The following is a 12225-nucleotide window of genomic DNA, read 5'->3' as shown; positions in this document are numbered from 1 at the left end:
TGCAAGGTTGCAAACTGGCTATCCCTGGATTCTTTTTAGGCATTGAAGTCTGGAAATTAAGTCTGTGGATGTTGTCTTCGTGTGGTGGGCGCGCATGCTTTTGAATTTTGAGTTGGTTGGGATAATTATCCTGTATGTATTGGTGATTTGAGTGCATACAAATAGTTTTAAAAGATAATGATGTTTGTCACTTACCAATCCAGAGAGTCTGTACATAATTAATTTTTCTGATGCTGTTGCTTAATGTTACCTATTTGAGTTTTCTGTTTCATAAGAGATGTTGCTATGGAAATTTCATTGGACAACTGAAGCTTGAGAGAGGCATCCATAACCCTTTCTTGGTTGCTTTTTGTCCCTCAACAGCGGGCTCAAATATCTAAGTTCCCTCTAAGCTGCGCGGCCACGTAGCAGGCTATAAAGGGCTGTGCAGGCGCGCAGCCACAGGGGTCTGGGGAAATGAGAGGGGTAGGCGGGGAGGGGAGCAAGTTGGGGTGTGCAGAGCTGCCGCGGGGAGAGGCACCTATCCCCAGGTCTTGGGAGCTGCTGCCGGTGCGGAGAGCGCTGGGGGCAATCTGCACCCCAAACTCCTCAGCCCTGACCCCACCCCAGAACCCTCTGCCCCAGCCCTGAGCCGGCACCTCCCCCCCCCATACAAACACTCTGAATCCCTCAGCTCTGGGATAGGGCCAGAGCCATAACACCCAAACATCAACCCTCCGCCCCAGCCCTGAACCTCTTCCAACACTCTGAACCCATTGGAACCCCCGCCACACGTCGCCTGCATATTGGTACTCATAAAATTCATTCTGCACATGAATATAAAAAAATTAGAGGGAACATTGCTCAATATGCTAGTCTTTAATGGTATCAGAGATGGACAAACACCGTGTACAGGTTAAAATTCTATTTAAAAAAAAAAACAGGCTACCTTTGTCCCCAAAATCAAACAGATAAAACTGTTGCTCTGTGAAATGAAAATCCAGCCCGCAAGAGGATGCGTAACATTTCTATTGACCCCATGGGTCATGTCCGCCAAGTGCAGAATGGAACTTTCTCTAGGCTTTCTTCTGTCAATCAAGCTGAATGTTTCCATGTGAAACTTAACCAACATTAATGCCTTCCTCACCTTGTTACCAAGGTGAAACTTTCTAAGGATTACTATCGCTCACATAATTCTTCATAGGTTTATTTGTCATCCTAGTTACCAGGGTCAGTGAGGATTGGTTTCTCTGGCTTTTGTGGGAGTTCTGTTGTGGGGAATGTGATCAATAGTTCAAAATGAATATTTAGACAATTTAGTTAAATACAGTCATAAGTTACATGATGAAACAAATTACTATTATGTTTGTTTTTTCTAGGATATATTTATGTTTATAACAAGGCAACTGAAAGGATTAGAAGATACAAAAAGCCCACAGTTCAATAGATATTTTTATTTACTTGAGGTAAGCTAAAATTATTACTATTTATTATTACTACTTTTTCAAGTTCTTGTAATAACTATATCCTTTTCTTTCACCCCCAAACATAGAATATTGCTTGGGTCAAATCTTATAATATATGCTTTGAGCTAGAAGACAGCAATGAAATTTTCACACAGTTGTACAGAACGCTGTTTTCCGTAATAAAGTAAGTATATTCTGATTGATATAGTTTTAATTATACATTTCAGGAAAACTATTCTAATTTAAACATTGAATCTGTATATATTCTGCTTGCTCAATAAAGCTGTTAGTCTGGATATTATAGCAATCAAAGCTTAACATTTCTGTTTTAAGAATTCAGTTTATTATACTTATACTGCTGCCTAGGATTAAAAAAGTGTATGTTCTGCCTCGTTTTTCAGATAATACTTTGTGGGAGGATTCAGTTACCCACCTCCTCTTTCCAAAAATCTTGGTGATATCAGAATGTATTAGTGTTTGGATAATAACTATTGAATATACAAAAGCTTTAAAAATTTAGTTGCATGTTTTATTTAGATATTATCTTAAGTCAGAAGTGTGGGAAATATTTCCAAGATAGTGTCTGAGAGAGTAGAAAATGAGAGCTTGCTCTGGCTCTACTCTTTTGGGTTTTGTCTTGTAACAAATGAAACTGAAACAAACTTCCTAGCCCAAAATTTATAAACCTCTTCTTTTGGAAATGCTCCTTTAAAAAAAGGCACTGTTTTTGCCTTCACTGTCTATTTGTTTGTATTCATCTTACCTGTTGAAACTATTATCTCAAATAATTTTTTTTAAAAATGGTATAGACAATAGATTAAATGCATTTAGTCCCTACTTTGGAAGTACATATTCTCATATTACATCTCCAGTAATGACTCAGACTTGGTCGTTCTGTATTTTAGTACCTTGCTTTTCTGGTCAGTGGTCACTTATGTAGACTTTTTTACTGTTAATAAGAGTTTACTGTCTGCACTGAGTTGACAGTATTATTTATGCGTTTCATTTTCCCAAATTTGAGTTTTGTGCTTAGATATGATCTGTTAGTTTACATCAGTAGTGTGAACACTAGTGTAAGTAAATCAAACACATTTTACCTAAACTTTCCCTTGCTTATTTTTGTGTCACTGGTACATGTGCATTACTTAAAATTTTTGTTAATTTGTTCCATGTTTTTTATAATATTTATTTAGAATTTCAAGCTGAACATTGAACTAATGACATCACAATTATGAGACTTTCATATAACACTGGGAGAACTTTTGTTATAAAGAAATTTCATATTGTGAGGGTGGAGAGAATTTTTATCTCTGTGCAAATGTGCAGTTTTTTCCTTATATAGCGTCGTACATTGAGAGAGAATAGAGAATACAAGAAACATTATCATGAAAATTTGCATATAGAGCCTCGTAATTAGTTTGATTTCTCAGGATGAATTTATGCTTTACTTTTTAAGAAAAAGTACGGTTTCTGGCTGTCTTGTGATTGATTAGAGGTAGTACTTTGTTGTAATATAGTACATATATTTATATATGCTAAGAAATTCTACCTTTAATTTCAGCAATGGTCATAATCAAAAAGTACACATGCACATGGTGGATTTGATGAGCTCTATCATTTGTGAAGGAGATACTGTGTCTCAGGAGCTTTTGGATACAGTTTTAGTGAATCTAGTGCCAGCACATAAGGTAAGCCTTAATAGCTGTTGAATTTTACGGCTTGGTTGTGTTGAAACTTGATCCAAATCACAGGGCAAATTGTGAGATGAATTAATCCACTAAATTTGCTTGGTCTAGCCTTCATGACTCAATTTTATGTATAACTCAGGGACATTTCATTGCTTTCATTGGGTTGTCATGAAGTGAAAATGTTTTGTCTTAGTTTTTAACAGTAGCCTAATGTTGTAAATATTTTTCTTTGTAAACTTTATTTGCATTGTGACTTGTCTGAAAGTTAATTGTGAGTGACATCTTTAAGTGGTATGTGGGTAGTAAGAACCTTGAAGAAATGTATTGTTTCCTTTGAAACCAAGGTTGATACGGTTAGTTTTATTTTTAATTATGCTTATGATTTTATAGTTGTACATGTGTGAACAGGCCCAAGTACCATATTTCTATAAATTGAGGGGGGAGGCAAAATTAATCAAATTCATATTTTTTTGCCTTTGAATTAACAAGGGTCAGTGACTAAGTGCATCATAATGTATTCTCAACATTGTTTTTGACAATAAAAACGTTAGGAAAGTGGTGGAACATGAAGTACTAAAAGGATGGATGCTTTACTTTGATGGCTTACATGCAATCATGCAGTTATTACTAGGCAAAGTGAGAAATGACTGTTTTAGACTTTTATCTTTGGTATACATTATCATCCTTGAATTTTTTTTAAAAGGAGGAAAGCCTGATTTGTTCTGAGGTATAAACAAATGCGGGATGTTATCGCGTGGATAACAAGATGTAACATAGATAAGATGATGCAAAGTTATATAAGTTACATGGAGATAACTGAATTTTGTAAGATAGTTTTGGAAATATTACTGCTTAAATTTTGGGCAGCTTTGGATGTACGCAGTGGAGAACAGAGTCTTTTGAAACTAAACTATATATTCAAGAAGAGGCCTCAGTGTTTTTTTTTTTTAAATGTTATACTGCTACAGACAGGCTACAGTAGATGGATATGTGAAAGATTTTGATTGTCACTTCCGAGTGCTGCCTGGTATATTTGTTTGTGTGTGTGTGTGTATGTTTTTATCTTTTTATTCATAAGAAATGTAAAAAGTGATTTTATATTTTTTATGGGTAAATTGATTGCAGCAATTTCAAACAGTATGTAAGAGAGCATGGTTCACTGCAAGGAATGTAGTCATACTTTTGAAGAGGTGCTCTTTGACAGAATAAAGCAAGGTAGTACAGTGTTCTGTGTACATCTCACTTCTGTGTATTCAACATAGAAAATTCATAGAGCAGAATTTCATTATCATCATCATCATCATGGCAAACCTCAAAGGGACGTGGCCCCCTTGCAGACTGAGCGCTACCGGGATTAATGAGAAGCAGAGTTTAAGCGGGTGAAAAGCTTCTGTTTTTTATTGACAATCTTACTTAAGGCATATAGAGAGTACCTAAATTGTTGTATCAGACTTTTTTGACTGAAAATATTCAAAATGCATTCTTACACACAGCTATATTGTATGTAATTTGAGAAATACCAGTACTTATCTGTGACAAAAAAAATCAGCCCCAAAATTCAGATTCAGATTTATTAGAGGAGACCTTAGGGTATGAAAAATGTAAAAGCAAGACTACAGACACTGTGTTTCTTCAATTTGGAATTTCTCTTTTTTTAACATCTCTCTTTTATTTGGTGTTTTTGTGCCACATTGATCTTTAGACTTTACAACTTATTCTCTATCATTTTGTGGAAAGTTGTTCCTGCATCTTTAGTTAGAGATGATTCAATATATGTTTCCATGAAAGTTCTAAACTTTTATTGAATAAAAGTACAGTAGTTTGACTCTTACTATAGAACAAAAGTGAAAATATTCAGGGAAGATTGGATGTAGTATTGAGCACTGTGCAGGCTGGTTTGAATAGTAGGATCTCAGATGGGCATTTTGAAAGTTTATAGTGGATAAAAACAAGGTATTGGCAGGAAAACCCCCGAATTGTGTAGTGCTTCGATTCTGGCTTTTCTTCCTCTTCTTGCTAATAAAAAGTGGCCTTTTTAACTACACTAATGTTAATTATATATAGGGCTTCTGTGTTTTTTGGGTTTATTAATTCGTTTTTTTAAGTTAATTTTATCAATTTTTCAGTAGTAGGAATCCAAGAATTGGGTTTTTTTGGGGCTTTCACTTTGTATAGTCAGTAATGAATAATGCATATAATATACATTACTCATTACAGGGAGTAATCACTTCGTATTGTTCCGAAGAGAGCTTTAAAGTGTTTTTTTTAACGTTTCAAGCAGCACTACATTAAAGTGCACTAATAAATATTTAATGCGCACCAGCAGGGTCTACCTGGAGCAAAAAATGCGCAACATGAAAGTAGGCTTTAGAAATCACACCCCGTGAGTCCTCATTACTACTCCATATAGATGAGCCTTTAGATACAAATAACCATTTCTGCTCTTTTTCTGATCTTTAGTGGATTAAACACTGATTTAATTTTTTTTTGTATTGTGGGTTAAAACCACAAATCAGAAGCCCTAAATACATGCTCGCTAATTGCTGCAATTATTTGCTTAAGTATAATGTTCTGAGACTTGTATGTATGTGATCCAAGTCTGTTGTGATCTAAATCTGCTAAATACAGGTCTGTATTTTACATTTGGTTGTTCAGCCAGTATTCTGAATTTTTTTTGTACAGATTTTAGGCTTCATAGTGAATACAAGTGATATATTTATATTTCAACACAAAAACTCAGGGTACGTATACACTACCCGCTGAATCGGCGGGTAGTGATCGATCTATCGGGGATCGATTTTATCGCGTCTAGTGAAGACGCGATAAATCGATCCCCGATTGCTCTGCCGTCTACTCCAGAACTCCACCACGGTGAGAGGCGGAAGCAGAGTCGGGGGAGCGGCGGCCGTCGATCCCGTGCTGCGAAGTAAGTGATTCTAAGTTGATCTAAGATGTCGACTGTAGCTACGCTATTCTCGTAGCTGAAATTGCGCATCTTAGATCGATTTCCTCCCTCCCCCCAGTGTAGACCAGGCCTTAGTTACGGTGAAGCCTGAGATTGAAGGCGCAAATAAATGGTTTAAATGTATATTACTTTACAAAAATGTTAGCCTTTTTTTTTTTAAATAAAAAAAAAATATATATATATAGCGCTTCTGTCACCATTCATTATAAATGGCCTACTGCCTCCAACTTGCGGAATTCGGAGGCAGTCCAGTGTGGTTGCTTGAGGCTTCAGGCCTAATCTCTGTCCTCAGCTCAACCTAGCAGATTTTCTGCCTCTAGCAGTGGAATAAGTTTGTGGTTCAGTTTCTTCCAGCCATTTTGTTTTAAAATCTTTTATTTAATAGTTTTTGTGCAGTTGTGACTTCGTCTTCTTCCTTCTCCTTCTCCCTCCCTTCCTCCCTCCCAGATTGGGTACATGGTAGCTTTCTGGTTTCTACCACCATCTGCTGCTGCCTATTGGAGTACTCTGTCCCCACTCAGCCATGGCAGAGCTTCCCTGCAAATACCTATCTAAATGTAAGCAGTGTTTTATATGTGAGGAAGTAGTTACAGGCTCTACAGTGTGTGAATTATGCCCTGCCTGTTCCCAGCCAGACAACTCTTGCACTGCCAAGGTATGGGGCTCAGAGTCAGACTGACCTGTTGGGTCTTTCACCATGCCCTGAAGAGCCTTGACTGCAACACAGAAAAGCCTTATCAGGAGCTTCTGAGCTTTTTTGGGGGGGGAGGGGGGGAGTCTCAGGTTGAGGAGGAAATTATCCTGCTGGCTCAGGGGTAAGTCCCACAACAGACCCAGGTTGGAGGTGGGGGGATGGGGTGAAAGTTTCCAAAAGGATCCAAAAACAACAAGGAGTCTGGTGGCACTTTAAAGACTAACAGATTTATTTGGGCATAAGCTTTCGTGAGTAGAAACCTCACTTCTTCATCCGAAGAAGTGAGGTTTTTACTCACGAAAGCTTATGCCCAAATAAATCTGTTAGTCTTTAAAGTGCCACCAGACTCCTTGTTGTTTTTGGAGATACAGACTAACACGGCTACCCCCGATACAAAAGGATCCAGTGACCCTCATATGCTTAAGTGGGTTGTCAACTGCTTGGGAAAAGAATCAGGACTTCTATGCAACTCCCCTTCTTCCTACTGTGAATTAAGAGATTTTCATGACTGTCTTAGAGGTAAGTCTTGCAAACTCCAGATCTCAAGAAAGCAAAAACAAGTGTGTCCTTTGCAAGTTAGGGGTTAGTATTATTAATCAACAAGTAGGATGAAAATCAAAGGTTAAACCTCTTCTTCTCCTGAGGGAGTGTTTGCTGGGGGTTTTCTCCTGTATATTACGTCTTGCAGTCCTTTGTATCATGCTCACCATCCCTCCCCGATCCTGCAGCATGTCTGGGCATCTAGTGAATCTTCTCTCTCCTGTGCAGTCCTGCCTCAGGCTGCAGCCTAAAGGGAATTGTTCCTGCCTGGCTTTCCCTTGCAGAGAGGGTGTCCTTGAGTTGAAAGAGTGTCATGCTTGAGGCAAGGGTGGAATGGAGTTGACTTATCATCATCAGCCATAAACCTTTGCTCTGCTAGGGAAAGGGTCTTGCTCACCATCCCTTCCCTGTTCCACAGGCTCACTCCACATTAAAGCCATAGGAGCACTTCAGGCAGTCTGTGACCAGAACAGAGGCACATGAGGATTACACTCCCCACAAAGCTGTACAACCCTAGGGATTATAGAGGGGTGAGAAATCTCTTCCTGTGTGCAATAAAATCCTGATTTACTAGGTAGAGTTCTGATTGCTCCTACAGTACTTACTTGGGTGCCAGGCAGCCTGGGGTGCAGATGGAGGTGGCCCATTAAGCTCTCTAAGGATATTTTAACAAGCTGTTTCCACAGTCAAGATGTGTGTACCAGGACCCCTCCTCCATTGTGTGGTCCCCGTGCCAGGATGAATAGCATACTACCACTCCCATTTAAACAACCAGGGGAAGAAGTACCATACATGCATTACAAAAACAAACTACATACAGGACCTTTCCAAGACAGGCTATCATAGATGAATGTAACTTGTTAGGGAAGAGTCAATGTGGCTTTTGTAAAGGGAAATTGCGCCTCACCAATCTACTAGAATTCTTTGAGGGGGTCAACAAGCATATAGACAAAGGGATCGAGTAGATATAGTGTGCTTATATTTTTTCAGAAAGACTTTGACAAAGGCTCTTAAGCGCAAAGTAAGCTGTCTTGGGATAAGAGGGAAGGTCCTCTCATGGATTGGTAACTGTTTAGAAGATAAATAAAGGGTAGGCATAAATGGTCAGTTTTCAGAATGAAGGCAGATAAATAGTGGTATTTCCCAGGGCTCTGTACCAGGACCAGTCCTATTCAACATATTCATAAATGATTTGGAAAAAGGGGTGAACAGTGAGGTGGCAAAATTGCAGATGACACAAAACTACTCAAGATAGTTAAGTTCCAGGCAGACTGTGAAGAGCTACAAAAAGATCTCTCAAAACTGGGTGACAAGGCCACAAAATGGCAGATGAAATTCATGGTTGATAAATGCAAAGTAATGCACATTGGAAAACATAATCCCAACTATACATATAAAATGACAGGGTCTAAATTAGCTGTTACCACTCAAGAAGGAGATCTTGGAGTCATAGTGGATAGTTCTCTGAAAACACCCACTCAATGTGCAGCAGCAGTCAAAAAAGCCAACAGCATGCTGGGAATCATTAAGAAAGGGATAGAAAATGAGACAGAAAATATTATATTGCCTCTATATAAATTCATGGTATGCTCATCTTTTGAATACTGTGTGCAGATGTGGTCGCCCATCTCAAAAAGGATATATTGGAACTGGAAACGGTTCAGAAAAGGGCAACAAAAATGATTAGCGCTTCTGTATGAGGAGAGATTAATAAGACTGGGACTTTTCAGCTTGGAAAAGAGACAACTAAGGGGGGATATGATAGAGGTCTATAAAATCATGACTTGTATGGAGAAAGTAAATAAGGAAGTGTTATTTACTTATTCTCATAACACAAGAATTAGGGATCACCAAATGAAGTTAATAGGCAGCTGGCTTTAAAAAAAAGGGAAGTATTTTTTCACACAACACACAGTCAAGCTGTGAAACTCCTTGCCAGAGTATGTTGTGAAGGCCAAGACTATAACGGGGTTCAAAAAAGAACTAGATAAATTCATGGAGGATAGGTCCATCAATGGCTATTAGCCAGGATAGGCAGGGATGGTGTCCCTAGCCTCTATTTGCCAGAAGCTGAGAATAGGCAACAGGTGATCGATAACTTGATGATTACCTGTTCTGTTCATTCCCTTTGGGGCACCTGGCATTGGCCACTGTTGGAAGACAGGATACGGGCTAGATGGACCTTTGGTGTGACCCACTATAGCCATTTTTATGTTCCGATGTTCTTATCAGTGGCTTGCAAGGAACTCATTAATATTATCGTCCCTTTCAAGCATTATTAGATGCATGGTTTGCTGTTGATGTGGCTTTTGAGAGTATCATAATATCCAAATGAGGATATCTGATTAAATGAAATGTTAAACTAAAATGTTTTTACAAAAACACAAATTTAATAAATTTTGGGAGCTTAACATTGATGCAGCAATAGCTCCACCAGTGAAAGACAATCCTCATCAGAAGGGGACTTCCTTCCAAAAGACCCCACAGACCCTCTGAATGGTGACACACTGCATAGCAATTTCAGAGCCTTAGCGATCACCATTCAGACTAAAATCTTTTCATACATTTAGTAAGGAAAGTCTACTTTGTGGCAAACAAGTGGCTTATCTAGAATAGTGTTTCTCAACCTTGTTGATGTTAGAAACCAGCTTGCTGCCTTTTTAAACTGTGTCAGGGAGTGATGCCAGTCCACAGACTGGTAGTTGAGAAACACTGATCTAGATGTTCGATCCTTGCTTGGAGAGAGATGTCCTGGGTTCTATGTTAGTCAAACCCTTGATGTGATATATGATGAGCAATGGATATCTTGGTGGCTACAAGAAAGCCAAGTTATACTCATGAATAGCCATTGATCATCCTAAACAGATACCTTATGCATCCAAACTTACGGGTAAGGAGCTGTTGGGGGAAATATTAATGAAATTAGTAGCTAAGATTGAAGAGAGGCCTCAGCTCTCACTATCGAAGACAGCATAGCAATCTGTTGGTTGCTACCACATCAAGGGTATCTAAAAAGGGACAGTTACCCTGGCAGAAAGAAAAAACTGTAGCTGAAACTTCCACGGAAACCTACATAAATTTTCCTCCAAACTAACACAGTCCTCAACATGACAAAGACAAAAGAGCATTTGCGTAGGAGAGCTCACAATTCCGGTACAAGACTCTCCCTTTCTGATTCACCCCCTACACCCAGAGTCGTAGGTGACTGGTGCCAATCACAGCAAGGCAGAGTTGCATGTTATGCACCCTATACCCATTCATAGGAAGCATGCTAATCAGTACCCTGTCCATTGAAGAAGACCCATTCATAAATGGACAACAGCTAGAAAGGATTCAGAACCACCAAGTCTCTTCAAAATAAAAGAACATCTTTTGATCTCAATGCAGAGAATTGCTCATCCTGAGGTTAAAACAGACATGGCTATTGCCCTAATGGTAAGATTTGCAGAGATCCAAACTTCATTGCATCAATTTTTTTTTCCTGAGGGATAGTCAGTTATCTCCAATAGCTAGGATTGCTCGTGCCATGCATTAGCTTCATCCCTTGAGTGGGTTTCTCAATGCACCTGCAGAAATTCCTTGTCAGGACCTAGAACCAGGCATTTGAAGCAATGCAGTATTAGGTGTTGTTTTCAGATCACATCCAAATGCCCCTTAGTGGGCAGGTAAATATGAACAAGAAGCCGAAAGTCAACCCAACTTTCTTCTAGACCCTTGCTTACTCTTTGTGGAGGGTTGATTTCCGAAATCTCATAAAATGCATTCTTTTAGTTCATTCTGACATCTCTATTAGGGTGGTGGTGTGGTGGGGTTTTTTTCCCCCCCCAGACTCCACGGACATGGCCATATGGGAATATGGGATTGGACCAGTGGTCCATCGATTCCAATACCCTGTCTATGGCAGTGACAGTATCAGCTGCATCAGTAGAAGGTGCAAGAAACCACATAATGAGCAATTATGGTACTCAGAGGAAGTCTTCTACCATTAGAGGTAGGGCGCTGGCTCCCACGAGCGGCGGCCCAACATGCTGCTGCTTTCGCCGCTGTGGTTCCTTGCAGCTGTGTGGATATCCACATCCACAGATAAAAATTTTGTATCCACGCAGGCCTCTAGCCATGATGCTAAAGCTTGTTGCAGGAGTTGTTGGCAAACGGCTGCTTTTTCTCTTAAGAACCCAAAAAGGGAATGTTGAGTGGAATAACAGGTTTCAGAGTAGCAGCCGTGTTAGTCTTTATCCGCAAAAAGAACAGGAGTACTTGTGGCACCTTAGAGACTAACAAATTTATTAGAGCATAAGCATCCGAAGAAGTGGGCTGTAGTCCACGAAAGCTTATGCTCTAATAAATTTGTTAGTCTCTAAGGTGCCACAAGTACTCCTGTTCTTTTTGAGTGGAATAGTCAGTCCTCTAATTGTTTATTGAGGGTATGTCTGCACTGCAGTTAAACACCCGTGACTGACCCATATCAACTGACTAGGGCTCACGGAGCTTGGGCTATGGGGGAGTTTACTTGCAGTGCAGAAGTTTGGGTTTTGGCTGGAGCCCAGGCTCTAGGATCCTCCCTTGTGGTGTCCCACAGTTTGGGCTCCAGCCCAAGCCTGAATGTCTAAACTGCAGCTAAACACAACTGTCGTCTGAGCCCAGTGAGCCTGAGTCAGCTGAGACAGGCCAGCCTTGGGTGTTTAATTTCAGTGTAGGCATATCTCAATAGGTCTAATTTCCATCACACCAATTTTGGTTCATTGATTTGTGGTCCTCTGCTTCTCTTGTTTACCAGTCATAATTTTAACACAGTCCATGAGTGGTATCAGTAAAACCCTTCCTTTCTATTTGAATTAATTGTCAGTCTCCTCCTTACATCTGTTCTTAAACAATTTTATATAACAGGCCATT

General features: G+C 39.5%; 1 protein-coding gene across 4 annotated transcripts in view; it reads left to right on the top strand.

The window, feature by feature from the left end:
* PDS5B (PDS5 cohesin associated factor B) overlaps positions 1 to 12225 on the top strand; it is a 272948-nt gene that overhangs the window by 96076 nt on the left and 164647 nt on the right. For all 4 annotated transcript variants that reach the window (XM_034758647.1, XM_034758648.1, XM_034758645.1 and 1 more), the window contains exons 4-6: positions 1359 to 1445; positions 1532 to 1629; positions 3007 to 3133. In XM_034758647.1, coding sequence (XP_034614538.1) covers positions 1359 to 1445; positions 1532 to 1629; positions 3007 to 3133 — 312 coding nt within the window. The remainder of the gene's footprint in view (positions 1 to 1358; positions 1446 to 1531; positions 1630 to 3006; positions 3134 to 12225) is intronic.

This window comes from Trachemys scripta, chromosome 1, assembly GCF_013100865.1.
Source record: "Trachemys scripta elegans isolate TJP31775 chromosome 1, CAS_Tse_1.0, whole genome shotgun sequence".
NCBI lineage: Eukaryota > Metazoa > Chordata > Testudines > Emydidae > Trachemys > Trachemys scripta.
The sequence above is the reverse complement of the archived record's forward strand: the minus strand, read 5'-3'. Positions and strand labels throughout refer to the sequence as shown.